The sequence below is a fragment of the Anomalospiza imberbis genome, chromosome 27 (assembly GCF_031753505.1).
Source record: "Anomalospiza imberbis isolate Cuckoo-Finch-1a 21T00152 chromosome 27, ASM3175350v1, whole genome shotgun sequence".
Taxonomy (NCBI): Eukaryota; Metazoa; Chordata; class Aves; order Passeriformes; family Viduidae; genus Anomalospiza; species Anomalospiza imberbis.
The window spans coordinates 1,858,202-1,878,770 of record NC_089707.1 but is presented as its reverse complement, the minus strand read 5'-3'; the positions used below and the strand labels follow the sequence as shown (position 1 = coordinate 1,878,770).

General features: G+C 56.1%; 1 protein-coding gene across 1 annotated transcript; it reads left to right on the top strand.

The window, feature by feature from the left end:
• The first annotated feature begins 2,532 nt into the window (after window positions 1-2,532).
• On the top strand, window positions 2,533-5,315 carry LOC137462920 (uncharacterized). The gene is made up of 7 exons (XM_068173761.1): window positions 2,533-2,672; window positions 2,762-2,842; window positions 3,356-3,581; window positions 3,715-3,857; window positions 4,191-4,298; window positions 4,471-4,635; window positions 5,146-5,315. Exons 1-7 carry the CDS (start codon window positions 2,652-2,654, stop codon window positions 5,161-5,163), a joined length of 762 nt encoding a protein of 253 aa, XP_068029862.1. The 5' UTR covers window positions 2,533-2,651; the 3' UTR covers window positions 5,164-5,315.
• Window positions 5,316-20,569: the final 15,254 nt, after the last annotated feature.

The window sequence follows — 20,569 nt, the reverse complement described above, 5'->3', positions numbered from 1 at the left end:
CAGCAGCCCAGCACTGCTGACACTCTGCTTCAGCAGCCCCCAAACACTGCTGACCATAAACTCTTTCATTCTGGCACTGCAGGTTCTGCTGCTCAATAAAAGCAGGAAAAAAAAAAAGCCATTTATGAGGGAACAGTCAATAAAGTGAGACTTGCTTATCACAGCTGGTTAGGAGTGGTTGGAAACTGCACCCTCTGGAATGGTGAGGGGTCACTGTTTCAGGACAGCTGCAGTGTCCTGGAGCTGAGGTCCCTCCTGCAAGGCTGGGACAGGGACCCTGACACATTCAAACACACGAGGTCATGGCCACAAAGTTAGAAAGCGGATGTGGTCACTCTTCCCTCCTGGCCTGCTGCAGCTCCTGGGGCTCAGTGTTCCCTGCTCTGCATTCCAGCAGTGTCAGCCCATCAAGAACCTGCTCTCAGCTCAGGAGCCTGGGGGTACAACAGGAGAGGGTGCTGGGGTCACCAAAACACCCTGGTGACACCTGAGTGCACAAGAAAGAAAAAGGAGAGGACGACAGCTCAGATGAAATGTTTGCACTTTTATTCAGGCTCTGAGCAGTCACAAACCCAGAGCCCCTCTGCTCCCCCGCACTGCTGTGTCCCTCCCAGCTGTGCCCTGTGGCATTGTCACCTCAAGGCGGTCCCCTCAGGGAAGGTGACACCCCGATGCTCTCAGCGTTCTGAGGCATTGACAGAAGTGTCTCTTCCCCAGGTCTTTAGGGAACCTCAGCTCCTGGGAGCTGCTTTGCAGGATCAGTGGAGAGTGAAATGCCCAAGCTTGAGCTGCCGCGGGTGGACAAGGTGCCTCCTGAGGATCCTCTGGAACAAATTCTTCCTGGCTGTCGCCACGGGGAACTCCAGGGAGCTGCTCCTCGGACAGTCCATGCTCAGGAGCCTCCTGTCCCTCTTCCCTGCCTCTTGGCTTTCCAGAGCCTCTGTTATTCGTATGTCTCTGGCACATCTGGGCAGGGGAAGCCCTGCTGGGGTCGGGCTGCTTCCATCGTCCTTGTGACCGCTGGCACAGGGACTTGGCTGCTTGTGGTCCCTCTGGCTTCCTCCCATCCCAGAGTCTTCCTCAGCAGCAGGAATCCCGAGATGTCTGCAACTGGGACGTGTCTTGGCAGCAGGACCCCGAGGGTGGCCTGAGCCCGAGTGAAAAAACGCCTCCTCACTGGTGACCTGCGGGCTCCGCCCCAGGGTGACAAAGCCGTACGGCGTGGTGACCTTGGGGAGGTGCGGCAGGGACAGAGCTGCCCAAGCAGTGGGGTCTGGGTTGGCGCAGGATGAGTCAAAAGAGGATGAGTTAGAGCCGTGCTCATCCTGCACCGCTAGGTCCCAGCTGCTCCTCCAAGCCGTCCCCTCCCCCGTCCCCTTGCCTGAGCATCGCTGCTTCTTGTGGGTGTCCAGGGACGGGATAACAAACTGCGGGATGCGGTCGGGGGTCACCACGTGGAAGAAGATGTCGCTGGAGCCTCTGCCCTGGAGTGCAGGGGGACAGAGCGTGCCCCGCCAGAGGGACATGGTGGCCCCGAGGGCTGGCTGGGCAGCGCAGGGGATTTATGCTCCGCGGCCACCCCCGGCCGGTGACGCGCGGTGACGGCACCGCCAGGTCCCTGCCAAGGTCCAGCGGCCGCCGGGGCGCGGGGCAGGCGGATGGAGGGGACAGGTGAGGGGACAGGTGAGGACACGGCGCTGCCGCTGTCACGCAGGGCCACCGGCTCTGTCACCCGCGAGGCGGCGGAGAGGGGAAGAGCCGGGGGAGCGGGATGAGTCACCAGCCGTGGGCATCAGGTGGGAGGAAGGGGCAGCCGAGAGCGGCAGACAAACACTTCAGCTCTGTCTAGCAAAGCTCCCGTCGGGAAACGCTCCGGCCCACGCGATTCCCCGGAGCCAGCGGCAGCTTCAGCCACCGCATCCCCGGCCCCTCCTCCAGCCCTGCCGGGGCTCTGCGCTGGCTCCTTCCCGCAGCATCCCTGTGCTCCCATCCCGCTGCGCTGGCAATGAGGGCGGACAGCCCCAGGCAGTCCCCAGGCCATGGGGAAGAGGCTTTGTGCCTCCCGCAGGAGGGAGGATGAGGAGGATGGAGCTGCTCTCTCGGCTTTGCCTTTCCCCCTGTGCAGCGGGGCAGGGGCAGGGCTGGGAGGGGTTTCCTGTCACTCTCCCCCAGCTGAGGAAGCTCCTGCACTCTCGGGGGATAACGGCGGCTTTAGGGTGGATCCTGCTGGGAAAATGACCCAGACAAGAAAAGCTCTGTGCGGGCACAGAGCTGGGGATGCAGAGGGGCCTCCCCTCACCTGGGATCCAGTTTCTCCCATCCCTGGGGGGCTCAGCAGGGCAGGTTCTGGCATCTCATCACCTTCAGCTCTTTGCACCTGCACAGAGCAAGGGGGGAGATCTCAAATCAGAGCCTTGGCAAGCTCCAGGAGGAGACCTCAAACTGAGAGAAAGCAAATCCATAACTGAGAGCCCTTAATTGAGGCCCCAGTGCTGATAGCAGGGAAGCCCCCACCTGAGGGCCCTGGGCTGCCCCACCAATTAGCAGAGCCAGCAGCTTGTCAGGGTAATGAGGAGCAGATGAGGCAGGACCTATAAGTACCCTGAAGGCCACAGAGGGGTTAAGCCAGGTTTGTGGTCAGTCTGGGCTCAATGGAGCAGCCCCCAAAGCAGGTCTGGCCACTGCCCCAGGGGTAGCCTCTGCTGGGGGCACTCTCCGAGCTGGGCTGGAGGCTCTGACCTTTCTCTTTCTCTCTCTCTAGATGAGGCCACCCACCAGCAGTGATTCCTTCTCCAGCAGGTTCCTGGGCCAGATCCTTCAGCTCAGCTTGGTCAAGTACCCAGTGAGTGATGCTGAGGCTGGGGAGGGGGTGGCCTCACTGGCAGTTTCTGGTTTTTTTTCTGCTGGAAAACTTCTTTTCTTTTAGTCTTTTCACATTATTTAACATTAAATTAATCCCTGTGAGGGTGGGGAGTGCCCAAGGCCAGGTTGAATGGGGCTTGGAGCACCCTGGGATTGTGGAAGGTGTCCCAAGATAAAGTGTGGGTTCTTAAGGCCATTTCCCACCCAAACAATTGCATGATTTTTCCTCTGTTTTCCTCCCTATCTCAGCCTTTTCTTCTTGGCCTTGCCTTGCTCCCCTTCAGCTATTGGTGGCTGCAGCATTCCCATTTCTCTCCCTCTCTGGGCTAGGAGAAATGGGAGGGTTTTGGGAATAAAGAACAACCCAACAGGTCCTGGCTGAAGCTGGTCCCAATCTCAGCTCCACGCTGGCACAGAGCGGAGTTTAAGGCTTTCCCTGAGGGCTTTAAACACCTTGAAGTTCTCCCATGTGCTGATGGGCCTCTCTTTGCAGCTGAAGCTCCTTCAGAAAGCATCTGTCTGGATTGGATTGGTAATCCCTGTCAGGACCATCAGGAGCAACCTCTGCCCCCCATCCCAGTCTCCCAGCAGGCCTGGGCTCCTGGCCAGGAAACGCCGGGGGAAGCTCGTGCGCCTTCTGCTCTCTGTGACTCCCACCAGGATCCAGAACCTCCTGGGCTACCTCCCAACCGACTGGGGCCAGAGCAACATGTCCAAGGGTAAGAGCTGGAGCCTCCTGGAACATCTGGAGGCTTTGCAGCTGGGAGGAACACAGCATGGCATTCCTGCAGGGAGCCGGGGAAACTGCTGTGTTCTGGGTGTGGTGATTGTGCCTCCTGTGAATCCCTGCAGAGATCCGAGAGGCTCCCATCAACCCAGCCAGCAAAGCCAGCAAGAGGAAGAGGGATGATGTGGCTCTGGAGCAGCAGGAGTCCTGGTTTGTGGTGCTGGAGAGGGATTTGCCGGAGGATGACTCTGAAGACGTCTCCTATGAGGTGAGATGTTGTGGCTGCTGAGCAATTCCAAGATGGTTTGGCCTCTGTGTGGGCCTGGGAGTGTTCCTGTGGAGGAGCTTGCAGAGGTTTCCTTCCCTATCCCCTCTTTGAGGGCACAGGGTGTCCATGGAGCACTTGACCATCACCCCGACACTGTCTGAGAGCTTGGGGGTGCCCCCCTCACCCCCGAAGTTTCCCTTTGGCCGATGTCCCTGCAAGGCAGCACCTCTGTCACCCTTGGCTGTGGCTCGCAGTGCTGTTGGGACAGGACTGGTGTGTCCTTCCCCACGCTGTTCCTTCCTCAGAGCCTCCCTTTGACTCTTTCCCCCCCAGCCCTCGGAACTGGAGTCGGACAGTGACGAGTTCCAGTCCCAAAATGACACCGACCTGGAGCTGGAGGAGCAGGGTGGGGTCACCATACTGGAGCTCTCGGATGTCCAGGTGAGTGTCCCTGCTCTGTTCCTGGGGACAGCATCAATCCTGGGCTGCAAGAATTCACCTCAGTGCCTGGCTGCAGGAGGAGGGAGCCTGGGATTGCTCTGCTCTCGATTCCATTAATCCCTTATGGATTTTGTGCTGCTCTGACCATGTCCCTGTGCCACACAACCCCCAGGGCCCCTTGTTGCCCCCAGAGCTGGGAGCAGAGGATCCAGCTGTGACCAGCAGTGGGGGAGATGCTCCAGATGTGGCCAGTGGTGATGCCCAGCAGCCACGAGGGGATGGGAGCAGTGAGCAAGAGTCTGACACAGCCTGTGACACCAGCTCATCCCAGGATGGGGTAAGGACCCTTGGGACAATCCCAGCCTCTGAGTGTGGGGCAGGGCAGGTGTCACAAGTCCCCTGGATGTCCCCAGGCTCTGAGCCTTTGTCACAGAGCTCTGCTTCCAAGGAAAGGGGTTGGAGGGGCTCCAGTCCCTGTGCAGGGACACAGCCTCAGTCCCCGGGTGTTGGTGGGGTGGTGCTGGGTGTGCCCAGTCACCAGTGTGTGACAGCAGTGCCAGATGCCAACTTTTTGGCACCTCTGACCCAGGGCCACTGCCAGAAGGTTGCCACAAGCCTTTCATGACTCCCTGCCCCAGATACTTTGCAGCAGAAAATAGGGAGGATTTTTGGGAATTCTTCACCACAAGCAGCTTCCCCCTCACTGCTGTGGTCCCACAGCATTGCTGGGTGCCCTCCTCATTCCCAGAAAGCTGCTGCCCTGGGAAGTGGAGGGTGGGGGGTGTTGCTTTGTCCCCAGTGCCATTGAGGGTAGGCAGTGCTATGGGGAAAATCTCCTGTTTTCCAGGAGAACTCGGAAGCCTGACTTGTGCACCTGGACCTTCTGGGGCTGCAGTGTGCCTGATTCCCTGGGACAGCTGTTTCCCTGAGGAAGATGTCCAGTTAAATGCTGTTTTCATGTTGTTTGTTTCCTTTTTCTGAAGTTTATAATAAAATCACCCTATTTTTTCACGTGAACTGGGCTCTATTGGCTGTCAGTACCTGGAGCTGGCATTACAGGGTATCGGGCTGCCAGGGGGACCTTTCCCTCTGATTCCTCCTGAGGAGGGGTTCCTCAGGGTACCTGTGAGGGGTATGGCTCTGGGAATGCTGGAATGTGATGGGATGGGGAGAACTGAAGGTGCTGAGTAAGGCTGTGCAGTACTGGGGCTTTCCATGGGGCAGTCCCTGAGCTTGGACACTCAGGCTGCTCCTTGGGCTGGCTGGTGCCTCCAGGGAATCTCCCTCTCTTCTGGCATCCCCAAGAACACTGGAATAACCCCTTGGAATAAACCAAGGAATTTAACACAGAGGCTGTGTTTTGTAGTGAGCCCTTTGAGGTTTTCAGTTTGTATTTTGTCTGCTTTACCTGGCAGTTGTGCACAGAACTTTTCTCTCTACATCAATCCTAGGAACCATCCTCTGAGGAAATAGGGATTTTGGGGCCTGGAAAAGCAGGCTGGGATCAGGAAGTGCCTGAGTGTGACCCAGAGCTCTGGAGAGACCTGAGGTTGCCCAGTGCTGGAGCTGTTGCCTGGATCAAGTCCCAGAATCTGAGGCTGCAAAGAGAGCAGCTCCTCCAAATGTGGGTGAGGGCATGGGAACAGCTTGGGGGTGTTGGATCCCTTGCTCAGGGCATGCCTGGAGGCTGTGTCTGGCACCAGTGCCTGGAGCTGGCTTTGTGTGGGAATCCACTGGGATGACAATGCTCCATGTGCTAAAATGAACTGTGGCACCCTCCAGCAGGGATATGGGGCTGAAGGGGCTGAGCCCTCAGTTTGGTTTAACCAGGGTGGGCCAGGCCAGCTTAGAAATGCCTGTGATGGTGTCTGTGCTTGCCCCAAGCCTCTGAAGGAGCAGAAACCCTCTGAGGGGACTGAGGAGTTGAGCTGCCCCAAGGTGGTGCTTGTGTCCCCAATACCTGTGGGCTGCAGGAAGGAGTGGGAGTTCAAAATCCCAGCGAGTTTGAAGGCAGGTAAGGGGGATGGAGGGGCCCTGGCCCCCAGACCCTGATGGGATTTGGGATCTTAATGTCAGCTTTATTAAAGGCTGTCCTGCCTGTCAAAGCAGCCCCATAGTGGCTTTTCCTGCTGGATTTCTCTGATGTTTCCAAAGCCTTCTCTGTCCAGTGGACTATGGGAATAAATCACATGGATTCCATTTTCTTCATGGTGGAAAAAAAGAGGCTCTTCTTTATTCCCATAACTCCTTCTTACACAGTTTTAGTGATTTCATGTGTGACTCTAACTGGTTTGTAGATTTCTTGCTAATTACTTTTCTTGGTTAGTAACAAGTTGTTCTGTGTTCATGGGTCACTCAGACTCTTGGTGTGTAAATGCAGGGAAAGTTGTTTGTGAAAGACAGTTTTTATTTTTCTATCTAATGGTGTAAAAACAGTTTCCACAGGTGCAAGTTGTTTTTTTCACCCAGGAACAGATTGTTATGTTAATGAACTGCTCACACCAGGATTGCTTTCACATTGGGACTTGCAAAGTGCTAGTTTGACTTAGTGACAGGCCAGCCAGAGCAGGCCTGATTTTATAAAGCTTTTCTTTATAATTTTTCTACCTTATTACAACAGTAAACCATTTAAAGGTGGAAATTCTGGAGCTTTAAACCTGTGTCTGGGTCAGTACACCTCTCCTGGAGCTGCAGCCCTTGGACTCCTCCCTGGCCCTCTAAAACTGGCTTTATAGCTCTGGCCAGAGATCCAGCACTGGCTCCTTGTGCCTCTGCTCCAGCAGGGTATGGTTTGGACCAGGCAGGGCTGGTTTTCTCTCAGGTTGGTTTTTGTGCACCATTAACAGTCCTGAGTGATGAAACTCAAGCATTCACAAAGCTGCAGTGCCTCGTACCTGTTGTTATCTGCAGCCACAACAGCTCTGCTTTCATTACTGCTGAGTAACAGCAGGATTTTTTTTTTGTTGATAAAGGAGCTGATCCTGCACCTCTTGGATATTATTCTGTGCTCAGCATTAATTCAGGTGCTCCTTGTCTATGTACAAGAGCTCTCCCCTTCTCTGCAGCAGAATTAATAAAATATCCTTGACAAAGCTCTCTCTGGAATCTGGCCTGGCTTTTCCTCTTACTTCTGAGCTTTAGGAGCCCTGGCTGTGGGGATGAAGGGCAAGCTTGGCTCCTTGCCTGGGGGTCAGGCTGCAGAGTGATGATGTTATGTGGTGAGGAAGGAAACAGCCCTAAATCTGCCTCTGAGCTCACCTACAAATTAATTCTGAGCTTCCCAGACCTTAAGCCCTGCTTTAGGAAGAAGAAACCTCCTCAGCTGAGCATGGAGGAAGTAAAGGGCTTGGAGAAGCAGCTGCAGAGCCGTTTGATCCCAAGGTCACCCCTGAGTTCAGCCCCAGCAGGTGGGTGGTGCCCATTTGTGAGGAGGAGGAGTGGGATGATGGCCTTCAATGGGTGAAGGCTCAGCCTGGAGAGGTGCCCTGTCACCTGGGGGGTGCCTGAGGGTGGCACTGGCTGTTGGTGACCTCAGGGGTGTCACCACTGAGCTGCTCAAAATGCTGTGTGCACATGAACAGTGTCCCTTTGCAGAAGGATGGGAGCAGTGCATCCCAGAAATGCAGGTTTGGGGCTAAAAGGCTGTTTGGGGCTGCAGGTATTGGATGGGATCTGTGTGATACTTTGGGAACTTTTGGTTCCTCTCCAAGTCTGGCTGAAGCAGGGCAGGGATGGAGAGTCTGTCCTGCCCAATCCATGAAGTCCCTCTGAGCATCCCTTCCCTCCCTCTCCTGGTTCCTGTTCTTCCTTCCTGGCCTGTGGGTTTTTTTTTGCCTGTTTTTCCCTGCAGAGGAAGGAGATGGAGCACAGGGACAGCGGGTGGTGCAGCCCCCTTGGTTCAGTGTTGGAGGGTGCCTGGAGCAGCCTGATGGAACAGCTTATTGAATTTTGGTTGGATGGGGATGCACTAAGCCCTCCTTGGCATTTGCATTTCCAGGTGTGAAAAACACGCTCACTCTCCTGTGGAAATTTAATAAAGGACAATAGGAGACAAAGACAAGTAAAGCAAAAATTATGGGGTGCATCTTGGCACTCAGCCCGGAGCACACCATTACCTTTGGGGCAACCCTTAAATACCTTTTCTCTTACATCAGCCTGTTGCATAGTCATAGACCCTTATGCATAATGAGCTTTTTCCCCAAACTAGGTTACATATTCCAAGAGCTGCTTAGCATGGCTCCTCCTTGGGTCTGACTTTTTAGAGCATGCACGTTCCTTGGGTGTGGTTTTAGTCCTTTTTTTATCACCTCCAGTTCTTGGGCCTTGCTCCTCACTGTCTTCAGTCAGTGAGTGCTGATAATTGGCAGATCTGTACAGATGTCTTCATTATATGTTTATTGGATGTTATCCCATCCAAGCAGGCATTTTAACACAAGCACACTTGTATCAGCTCTTTCACCAAACTTAATTAACAACTGAAATAAAAACTATATCTTTATAACAACCTTACTTTAACACCACACATATGAAATCCCTTTTAATATTTGTGAGAAGTCAATATTACAATATGTATCTGTAACACAGGGAAAGGCTGTGGGCTGTGCCCAGCTGATCCTCTGCTGCCCCTGGGCATAGCCCTGGTATCATCCAGGCCCAGATTTTGTGTGATCGCCCTCACCCTTCCCCTCAGTCCCTGCTGAGGAGCAGATTCCCTCCCTCCATCTCTGCACCCCCTGGAAATCTTCGGTTGCAGCTTTCCCGGGACCCGGCGCTTTTCCTTTTCCCAAGGTCCCGCTTTCCTGGCCGCATTTCCCTGCCCCTCCTGCAGAGCAGAGGGGTTGGCATGGTGGGAACCCCGCAGGATGTGGGTCCCAGAGCCGAGCTCTGCACCCTCCTGACCTCCAGGCCCCCTTTGGTCTCGGTGGCTCTGAGGGTGCCACCAAGGCTGGCCGCGTGTCCTCGGCCAGGGCCACCAGAGAGCGAGGCAGGTGCTGTGGCAGGATGGGAAGGAGGGGGAATGGGGAGAGGGAGAGAAATTGAGGGGCTAATGCCGTGTTTGGGGGACGAGGAGATGAGTGGGGACCTAGAAGGAGCCTGAGGGATGAGCAAAGGTGACCCTGACAGTCGGGGAGCAGCGAGGACACGTGGCCCAAGCAGCCTGCAAAGGGCTCAGACCTGCGCTGAGGGAGCTGTGTGGGAAACAAATGGCTTAATTGAGGCGAAAGCGATCATAATTAGCATGAACAAATCCAATTAGAAGCCGGGGGCGGGTTACCTGGGGCCTGGCATGGGCAGCAGGGAGGGCTGGGGGTCCCAGGGCTGGGACAGGGGGTGGCAGGGGGTCTCCCGGGGCTGGGGCTCGTTAGCATCTTCTCCTCCTCGGGCTGCTGGCTCTGTGCCCTGGCCAGAGCCTAATTAGGCTGGAGCGATGGATTAGGCAGGCTGTGCTCAGCCAGGGGGGAGCAGCAATCGCTGCCGCTGTCAAGGCGGGTAATGGAGAGGGGCAGGAGCCCCATTCCAACCCCGCCCCAGGGCTGGAAGGAGCATTTTGCTCTTTCCTATGAGGAGCAGAGGACAAACTGCTCCAGTCTGTCCTTTCAGGTGACTGCTGGGGTCCGGGGGCCTGTGGGAGGTGGGATGTGCTCAGCTGCAGCCCTGGCATGCTGGAAATAGTGAGGTTAAATATTAACTGAGAGATCTGATGTTATAGCAGGAATTTCTTTCCTAGCAAAAAGAGATTCAAAGGGTTCATTTCCGCAAATTCATCTTTATGGGTCATGATTTTAGTTACAAAATTTTCCCTTGTTTTGGGAAAATGTGAAACCACAACACTTGTCACTGGGTTTCTCTTTCCTGTTCAGTCTCCTGCCCCTCCAGGAGTTACTCCTGGATAAATTCATCCTCAAATCCCCTATTCCAGGAGTGAGGGGCAGGCACTGAGCACTGCCTGAACCCAACCCCTGCCTCTTCCAGCCCCACCTTCTGTGCCCGACTGCTCCCACAGTGTGGAAAGCAAAGCAGGAGAGTGAGAACCTCCGTGCCTGGTGTGGTCCCATTAAAACCAGTAGAGCCACCAGCAGGAGGAGCAGGCAGGTGCTTCTGTCATTCCTCAGAAGATACGGGGGCTCTCAGAGCCAGGGAACTCTGTCCTCACGGGACTGGGGTAATCTGGGGTCTCTCTATGTGTCCTGCTCAGCCTCGGGTGGTGATCCAACTCCTCCCGGTGCTGTCACCTGTGTGAGGTTCCTGCCTGCAGCTGGTGACAGCTCCCAGTGATACTCCCAGCTTTATCTTCCCCTGTGACAGCAGAAGGAATGAGGGAGGCTGTGATGCATCCCCAGGGAGCCCAGTACTAGCCCCAGCTCGTGGGGAGCTCCAGCTGCCCCAAACCCAGCAGATTTTACAGCTGCAGGGGACAACCATCTGTCCCCATATCTGCTCATCTCCCTAAGTATCACGGATTCAGGGTGATGTGCCCAGTCCTGGGTGCCTGGGGAATGATAATGTGCCTTTCTGGGGACACAGTACGGGGGTGGGCAGGTGCTGGCTCTGCTTCACTCAGGGATGTGCAGGGAGGGACCAGCCCTGTGTCTCAAGCTGGTCTTTGGGGTTTTGCACATGCCAGGGAGGGATTTGCATCAGGCCTGACCCTGCTCCCTGTGGGTTATCTGTATCTGGAAGCCCAAAGATGCCTTGGACCAGCTTAAGCAGCGTTTTACCCCTGAGGAGGGCTCCAGCCATGTGTGTAACTGGGAGCAGATGGTGCCAGCAGTGACAGAGCACTCTGGCCATCCCCAGCATCTCTGGACATGGAACCATCCCCTCAGAGGTGCACAATTCCCAGCCCAGATATTTTTGGCCAGTGAGAGCTGTGAAGGTTGATGTTTTCCAAAGGATCTGAGCCCATATTTGTGTTGCTGCCCTTGTTGGCGTCTCCAAGCTGTTGGTCACAGTTGGGTGGCAGGGAGGAACTGGTGCTACAGCAGATGCCACGGCTGGGCTGGCATCCAGCTGAGGCCTGGAGATTTGTTGTGTCAGACTGTGGGAAAACTGAGGAAAAAGGGATGGAAAAATGAGGGAAAAGTGGTATCCAGCAGGCCAGACCCCCCCTGCAAATAGTCCCGCTGAGCAGAGCTGGGAACTGAGCTGTGCCTCTCTCCCAGTGTCTTTCCAGCTCAAGCCCAGTGAAAGCTCTTGGAAGCACAGCTGGGAAGGGCAGCATTAACATGCACATACATTAGGTGTGACTCAGCCCACAAAGCAGAGTCATTTTCAGGTCTGATTATCCTCAGCCCTGCGCTCCCCAAAACTCACTGGTTTTGTTCATATTTCATTTAAAGATGCTGCAAGATATTAGCTTAGAAAAATAGGAGGTGGCAGGAGAGCCTGGGAGCTATGGATGGTTCCCATCCCCACCCCACAGAGGGAAGGAGGGATGAGGTCAGTGCCATTGAGTCGAGCTGCTGGTACCAATGTGTGACCTCCTGGTACCTGTGCCCTCGAGAGGCCTTCAGGTGGGGGGTGCAGAGGAGCCCCCAGGGGTCAAGGATGAGCCAGTCTGGAGAAAGGTTATTTATAAGAGTTTGTAATGACAGGGAATGGTTTTAAACTGAAAGAGAGGAAGTTTAGATGGGATAATAGGCAGGAATTGTTCCCTGGGAGGGTGGGCAGGCCCTGGCACAGGGTGCCCAGAGCAGCTGGGGCTGCCCCTGGATCCCTGGCAGTGCCCAAGGCAAGTTGGACAGGGCTTGGAGCAGCCTGGGACAGTGGAAGGTGTCCCTGCCATGGCAGGGGTGGAATGCGATGGTTTTAGAAGTCCCCTCCCACCCAAACCATTCCATGACTGCACTGAGTTTCTTGGCTCTGGATCTGCCTGCAGGGGAAGAGACACCTGTGGCTGGTTCAGGACATCAAAAAGGGTGGGCATGTAGATTGCCACCTGTCCCCTCCTTGCTGTGACACCCCCTTCTCCCCAGGGACCTCCCTGAGAGCTGTGGATGCTTCTCTGCCCACAGCAAGTGACTCGTGCTCCTGCTGTGTCCTCACATCCCAGCCCTGGGAAAGTGAGACCGAGGCAGTGTGGAGAGGCAGGAGAGGCTGCAGGTCACTGCTCTGTCCCCAAGGGACCCTGGCTGGCTCAGCATCCTCCCCTCGATGCCATTGCTGCTTCCAGGAGCTCCCAGCACCTGCCCCATCCCTGCAGAGCTCGGTGGGCACTGCTGGGACCTCAGGTACTGCTGGCAAATGACCAGAGATGTGGCATTTGGTGACACAGGTGGGCATGGCAGTGGTTGGACTCGATCTCAGAGGGGTTTTCCAACCTTTCAGATTCTGTGACTTCCAGTTCCCAGCTTTGTCACCAAAAATGCCTTATCAGTAGCAGCCCCCAGCTAAGGAGGCTTCATGCCCACACCAGCCATGGAACTGTCCTGGTTTGAATCTTCTGCTGCACTTTCCAGCCAGGCTCCTCACAGGCTCCAGGGTTTCCAAGAGAGGGAAGGAATCCAAGGACCACCTCCTTCATCAGCAGCAAAGAGCAGCTCCTCCCACCTGGTTTCAGGTTTTTAATGCAGTTCCCAGCAGAGGCAGAACATGATCTGCTGACATCAACCCCAACCCTCCCACACCCCAGGGATGGAGGGGGCTCCTCTTTTGCTGCTTTCATTCAGGAGCGAATTCTGTCCTTGGCTGTTATCTCACTGGGGGATCAAAGGCCAGGAGCTTTGCACAAAGGCTTGAAACAATCCCATTCCTGATGTTGATCAGTCATGGAAGCTCCTACTTGAGAAGGGACCCACAGGGATCATCAGCCCAGCCCCTGTCCCTGCACAGACACCCCAACACCCCCACCCTGAGCATCCCTGGAGCGCTGTCCAAACGCTCCTGCAGCTCTGGCAGCCTTGGGCCAGGACCATTCCCTGGGGAGCCTGGGCAGTGCCAGCACCCTCGGGGGGAAGAACCTTTCCCTGAGCTCCATGCCAAGCCCTGGCACAGCTCCAGCCCTTCCTGGGCTCCTGACCCAGAGCAGAGATTGGAGCTGCCCCTGAGGACACTTCATCTTCCAAGAGAGGCTACGACAAAGCCCTGTGACACCTGAATGACCTGAGGGACCTTGTTGGAACCCAGAACTTTGTAAATAAATGTCCAGGTGCTGCTTCAAGAGAACAGAATTGCTGGGGCTGAGCAGGAGCTTCTTTGGGAGTGTTGGAGGTTCAGACCCTTCTTGATGTCACTGTGGCTGCTCTACCCTGTTTTGGCTGACCCTGCTCCTCCTGAGACTTGTAAAATCTTCCCAGAGCCATGGAAAAAGGAGAGATTCCACTCTGGGCCATGCATCTCCCTGCACAGGTCCCATGGGGCTGGGACCATTCCCTGTTCAGTGGCCAGCATCCTCTGGGGGAAGATCCTTTCCTTGGTATCCAGGAAGCCAAGGGGTGTCTCAGGGATTGGGATTTCATCCTCGGCTTGAAGAGGCTGATGTGCACAGAGGGCTGGGGGAGGGAGCAGCCCCCATGCACTTCCCCTCCATGCAGGCAGCCCAGAGCAGATGTCCTCCCACCAGCTGTGCATCATTCATGCAAGAGTGCTCCCTATCTGATAAATCTTGTTGGAGAGACAAGACACAATGGGGCTTTTAATTATAGAAACAATTAGCAAGGATTAATGACAGCAGTGGTGTGACGGTGTTGTTACTCCCAAAGTTTAACCAAGTTAAACAGTTTTTGTCAGACGTGGGGAGCTCTGAGATGCTGCCTTGGGTGTTGGATGCACCTCAGCACTCGCCTCTCTTCCTCTCAGTGAGCGACAACTGGGAGCTTCCAGGGGCTTCAGTGGATGAAGCCTTGGAGGGGTTTATGGGAAGGGACCAGGCTGAGTGAGGGGATGTTGTTCATGAGGGTCCACCAAGGTGGAGCAGAGCCTGGAGGTGGCCCAGGCCCTGTGAGGGGGAGCAGGGACAGCTCAGCTCAATGACACCAGCCCATGGCCAATGTGGATGTGTCCCCAGGCTCCTGTGATCCGAGCAGAGGTGCTGCTCCCCAAAAACACCTTCAATGCCCAGGGTGGCCTCTAATACAGCTCCAGCACCAGCATCTCTGCACCTTTCAGAGCCAAGGATCAGATCCCCCCTAATGATGGAATGGTTTCAGTTGGAAAGGACATTAGAGATCATCCCATTCCACCCCTGCCATGGCAGGGACACCTTCTGCTATCCCAGGGTGCTCCAAGCCCAGTGTCCAGCCTGGCCTTGGACACCTCTAGAGCCCAGGGCTAGACACAGCTTCTCTGGGCAACCTGTGCCTCCCCATCCCCAGCATACAAAATTCCCACCTGCTTCCCAGACTCAGAAAAGCTCCCCAAAACCCCTTTTCTGCCTCCCAGCAGCTCCATCAGCTGATCTTCAGGCTGGGATCCAAGTTTAATCTGTTTAGAAGACACCACCAGAGCCGATGGCTTGGGAAAACACAAAAGTCAGCAGTAGCTTCCCTTTGCCTGCAGCCCTGGCTGTTCCCCACAGAAGAGGATGGGAACAGCCTGCAGGGAGCAGGGACACAAACACAGGGTGACAGGAGGACAGCAGACACGCTGGGGTCACCGGGGTGACTGCAGCTGTCAGTGGAGGTGAGGTGGCACAAGCCACACCAGCCTGGAGCCTTGAGCTGCCCTTCCTTCTCCCTCCTCTGCGGGATGCTGGGATGGGATGCTGGAGTGGAATACATAGGGGGATGCTTGGATAGTGCATGAGGTGAGGGTGGGGACTGGCAGGGGCTGCTCCAAGGGTTTGGCTGCTGGGAGGGCAGAGCATTGGCCCGAGGGTGATGCCCCTGTGAAGGCTGATCTAGAACAGACTCGATGGAGTTAATTAATAAAGTAGGGATTTATTAGGAGGTCTCAATGGATCCACCTTGGGCAGCACAAGAGCCCAGCCAGGGCTACACCCCAGGTGAACCAAAATGGTCACAAAGTGCACAACTGCTCATGGGGGCTCTCACTTTTAGAAGTTCTGCTCCATTTGCACATTGGAGTTCATTGTCCAAATCCAGCTCCAGCCCATGGAGTCCCATCCTGCTTGTTTTTCTCTCTTCAGCCCACATTGTTGATGCTCTTGGGCCTGAGATTTGGATCATTTGTCCTTGGTCCCCAGCTGGAGAAGGAATTGTTTTGTCTCCCTGCTCTGTGCAGAGAGCTCACCATCCCCTGATATGAAGCCCAAAGCCACACACCAAAGCAGCTCAGAATCTGAAAAAACCTAAAACCTGAGGCATCAAGGGAGCTGAGTCTATCTCTCCAGTGCTGAATCCCCCTGGTACCTGCCCCATGCCAGGACCCCGTGCTGGGAGCTGGGCTCGGGGCCCCTGGGAGCACCCTCTGCTCTGCAGCACCCCCACCCTTTGCTCAGGCCTTTCCCAGGAGGGCCCCAAGGTTTGGTGCAGGATTTACCCCAGGGCAGAGCAGAGAAACTGGAGCAGAGCAAGGGCAACCCTGAATTCCACATGGCTCGGGGGTGGAGCAGCCAGCAGACAGGCTGGACCGTGCTTGGCCCAGGTGCCTCAGTCCTGGCCAGTTCACCCAGCACAGCCTGGAAAACCCATTCCCAGTGTTCCTGCCTGCTGGGGGATGGCTAGTGGGGAAGGGTTCCCAGTCCAAGCTGTCTCCTGCTGGATTAATAATTCACAGAGCGAGGCAGGGTGCAGCGACCTCCACCCCTCTCGCATATCCATGGATCCAGGAGCTGCTGCTGGAATGATGAGCAGGGACAGGATGATGGGGACCCTTGGGCACTGCTGCCCATCCTGCCAAGGCCATGGGGTGCAGGGAGATGCACCAGGAGAGCATCTCTGGATCCCTGTGCCAGGTACAGTTCTTGTTTTCAAACATTTTTTCCTTCCATGGAGGACGTGGGTGGATTTGTTGCCTGTGGAAGTGAGACACTAATAATGCTGGCTGGGTGCCAGGCCTGTTCTCACCTCCAGCACTTACAGGTCCCCAAAATCCTCCTTCCAGCCCCATTCCATGACAGTCCCCCCACCCCAGAGCCTCCCTGGGGATGCGGAAACAGCCAGGAGTGCCCAGAGCCCGGCCCTGAGTGTCTCCTCAAGCCCCAAAGGCTGCCAGAGGGGCTGGAATTGCCTGCCTGGCAGCTGCTAGCCTGAGCTAATTCCTACAGCATCAAGCTGGAGAAATTCCTTCATGCTCCAGAGCCATGTCCAGCCACATCCAACCCTGTTCAGCATCAGGGCAGCCAGAGCATTCCGGAACCTGCTCCTGGTCCCTGTGGAGAGCACAAGGAATGAGGGTTCTTCTGGCAGGCAAAACACATCCAGCACTGTGGAGCTTCAGAAGAGACTCTCAATATCTGGCAACAGCTGGATTCCTTAGGAGAGAAACCATCATCTTCATCCTGGTGTTGGCCAAAGCTCCCAGAGGCTTTGGAACCATGGAACCACTGAGGTTGGAAAAGATCTCTGAGATCACCGAGTCCAACAATTAATGATGATCCAGCAAATTTGAAGCTGTTCCCTGCGAACACATTTCCTGTTTAAAACCTTTTCTCTAACCATGGCAGCCTCCCCATCCCAGCTCTTGGATGGGCAGGGAAATTAATAATGTGTTCAGCCAGGAAAAGTTTCCCAAGTCTTCCTGGTTACTGAAGGATTCGTCAGCAATCCTCCCTCCCAAATTAGACCTTGTAGACCCCCCCCCCGGCTGATGAATCAGCTCTGCCATCACTGCATCCCAGCATAATTTGTCTTTCAACCCAACAGCTTCCATCCCACTCCAAGGACGAGGAGCATGAGTAGGCAGCAAAAAAAAACCCCAGGACCCCGTGTGCTGGACTGGGGAGAGCAGGAAAAGATGGGGACGGGGAACTTCTTCCTTTGCTGTTTGAGTTCATATTCTGGTTGTGATCCATGTGAGGACAGGGAAGAAGCAGAATTTTAGGGACTGGCACCTCCTTGCCTCAGCATGGCCCTGAAGCAGGAAAGGGACAGGAAAGGGCACATCCCTCAGAGGGCACAGCAGAGGAAGGGGAAACCTTGAGAGCCTCCAGCAGGCAAAGGGACAGTGTGTTGTCACCACTGTCACCTGCCAGCTACACCTGGGCACAGGTAAGGGGCTGGGCAGCTCCTGCTGGGAGGTCACTGAGCCCACTGGGGTGCAGGTGCTCTTCTCCAGTTTGATGCTGTGAGTCCCTTCCTTCCCAACAAGGGGACAATCCTGGTGGTGACTGGGGATGTGGCCCTGAGCCACTCATGCCAAGTGGCAGCTCTTTTTCCCAAGACAGCACCCTGGAGAGTGACTGGTGGGTCAGACATGCTGTCAGCTGGGAGGGAGCCACCAGGAGAGGCTGAGGGGGATGTTCCTGGCTGGTGGCCCCAGTGAGATACCTTCTTCCCTGAGTTCAGCAAGCCATTCCTGAGCCATTCCTGGGTGAGAACCTGGCCAGAGACAGGCACAGATTTGGGGGTTTTCAGGTACAATCCTGTTTAGATTCCCTGGGGACAAGGGGCCCCGACCATTGCACAATGGCCCCATCCCTGAGCAGGAACCAGCAGCTTCCAGAGCTGGGAGCTGATGAGGCCAAGCTGATGAATGAAGGGGATTAGAACGTGCTCTGTCTGCGGGTCGCGGTGGCACAGGGACGCGGGGACACGAGGACATTTCCATCTGGAAGGTGCAAATGCCGTGTTTGCCGCCCGTGGCACCGCAGTGCCTGGAATTCTAATCGCTCTAATGGAATTTGAAAAGGAGCTGGGAGCTGCTGGAGGGATTCGATGCCACTCGCAGATAAAGGCAGGAGGGAGGGCGAGGGAGACGGGGGTGGCAGCGCGTTTCTTCCGCACGCTGCGGCTCAGGGAACGTGGGCTGGATTCCATCAGGAGCAATTTCCTCGCGGGGAGGCAGCGGAGTGGCCGCCCCCAGCTCCTCGAGGGTGGGGGAGCGCTGGGATCCCACCGGGAACGGCAGCACATGGATCCATCCCTGAGCTTGTTCAGGGATGGGGAGGCGACCTGGGACCTGGTGAGACAGGAATCGCCTGGCAAAAAATCTGGTTCTCATCTGTGCGGCTGGAGGAGAGACTGAGGGGAGGCTCCTCGGGGGCTGCAGCTCCTCCCGAGGGGAGGCAGAGGGGCAGGGGCTGAGCTCTGCTCTGGGACAGGGACAGGAGCCCAGGAAGGGCTGGAGCTGTGCCAGGGCTTGGCACGGAGCTCAGGGAAAGGTTCTTCCCCCCGAGGGTGCTGGCACTGCCCAGGCTCCCCAGGGAATGGTCCCGGCCCCAAGGCTGCCAGAGCTGCAGGAGCGTTTGGACAGCGCTGCCAGGGATGCTCAGGGTGGGGGTGTTGGGGTGTCTGAGCTGGGACAGGGGCTGCACCGATGATCCCTGAGGGTCCCTTCCAACTCAGGATATCCTGGGATTTATTCCCCACACCTGATGATTTATTCCCCTCGACCAGTGGGGCCAGCATTGCCCAGCTCATTTTCCCATCCTGGCAGCTGCGTGGTTTCTGTTTGCTCTGCTAATCCAGGAAGGTGCTGCAGGTACCAGGATCCACTGACAGAGGAGGTGCTGCCAGCCCCGGTTCCTCCTCCCCACCGTGATCCTTGGCTCCACACCAGGGTTTGCTGCTGCTGCCCAGCGCTGCCCAGCCAGGCAGGGTGGCAGAGCCACCTGTGTCCCCAAGGGCCCCTGCCGGGCTGGGAGCAGCCCAGGGACAGTGCAGTGACAGGGTTGGGGTTGGGGGAGTCCCTGGCATGGGAAAGCCTCACGTTGGTACCCCTGCTCCACCCAAAAGCAGTGGGGAGCAGAACATTTCAGGCTCCAAATGCAGCTGCCCCAGGCTACTTGAGCTCAGGGGTTTTGGGGAGCAGGTGGCTGGGCTGTGGGGTGCACTCTACAGATGATCACCTCAGATTTTACCCCCAAGATTTTCAATTCTTGTCCATGCAATCTAGGTCATCCACTTATTATTATCTTATTTTTATCAGGGCTGAGGTGTGCTTGGCACAGTAATGGGGACATCCTGGTGTGGATGGGCAGGACAATCTCACAGAATCACAGAATCACAGAATAAGATGAGCTGGAAAGGACCCTCAGGGATCATCAGTGCAGCCCCTGTCCCTGCACAGCCACCCCAACACCCCCACCCTGAGCATCCCTGGCAGCGCTGTCCAAACGCTCCTGCAGCTCTGGCAGCCTTGGGGCCGGGACCATTCCCTGGGGAGCCTGGGCAGTGCCAGCACCCTCGGGGGGAAGAACCTTTCCCTGAGCTCCATGCCAAGCCCTGGCCCAGCTCCAGCCCTTCCTGGGCTCCTGTCCCTGTCCCAGAGCAGAGCTCAGCCCCTGCCCCTCTGCCTCCCCTCGGGAGGAGCTGCAGCCCCCGAGGAGCCTCCCCTCAGTCTCCTGTGCTGCAGCTGAACGAGCCAAGTGCCCTCAGCCGCTCCTCACATGGCTTCCCCTTAAGCCCTTCCTCATCTTCCTTGCCCTCCTTTGGACACTCTCTAATGGCTCAATATCTTTCTTATTTGGGCAATGGACCCTTGGCCATGGGCTCTGTGGGGCCGGGCAGCCCTGGAGGGTGACACGAGCTCCATGTCTGGCCGTGACCATGGACAGGGGAGCGATCTGGGTGCTATGCAAGCCCCCCTGATCCCCAGCGAAGAAGGGATGGCCTTGCAAATGGGACCTGGGGTGGCCTAATTTGTTCGGCTAGAGAAATGCAGGCTGTGCTGGGAAACCAGAGATAATTTGCTTGATACTTCTCTGAGCAGGGAAATGTTAGGCTGGGTTTAAGCCTGCTGAGCCTGCAAAGCTCCTGCTGAAGCTGGCTGGGGCTGGTTGGTTCTGCAAAACTGGCCCTTGAAAAAGGTAGGAAATCCTTCTTGGGTGGAGTCTGTCACCTTGGGGTGACTTCAGTGCCAGAAGGGACACCTGGACCCAGACATGAGGGCTCACTTAGGGGTTGCAGTGGGAGGAAGGGCAGGTGAGGATCCCAGCACTGATGTCGCTTGAAGCCCGGCAGTGAGAGAGGGGAAAGGTCCCTTTCCCTCCTGCTTGGATGAAAACCCTTCACCTGATGGTGCTTCTGCCTGGCACAGCTCAGAACAGCAGGTTCCTGGCCAAAGAAACTTCCATTGTTATTACCAAATATTTATTAAAAGTAACTGGGCTTAGTCACAGGCTCAGGCTGTGTGTGCAGAGCGGGGCCACTTGCCCAGGGCTCTGGCGGGGAGCACGAGGTGAGGCTGTCCCCCCTCAGGGGTTCCTGCTC

Bases quoted from the DNA above. Each gene is read 5' to 3' on its own strand.
- LOC137462920 (XM_068173761.1), top strand. From the start codon at position 2,652: ATGGAGCAGCCCCCAAAGCAG. The intron at 3,858-4,190 runs GTGAGATGTTGT...TTTCCCCCCCAG, and splicing joins CTGAAGACGTCTCCTATGAG to CCCTCGGAACTGGAGTCGGA. The intron at 4,299-4,470 runs GTGAGTGTCCCT...CACAACCCCCAG, and splicing joins TGGAGCTCTCGGATGTCCAG to GGCCCCTTGTTGCCCCCAGA.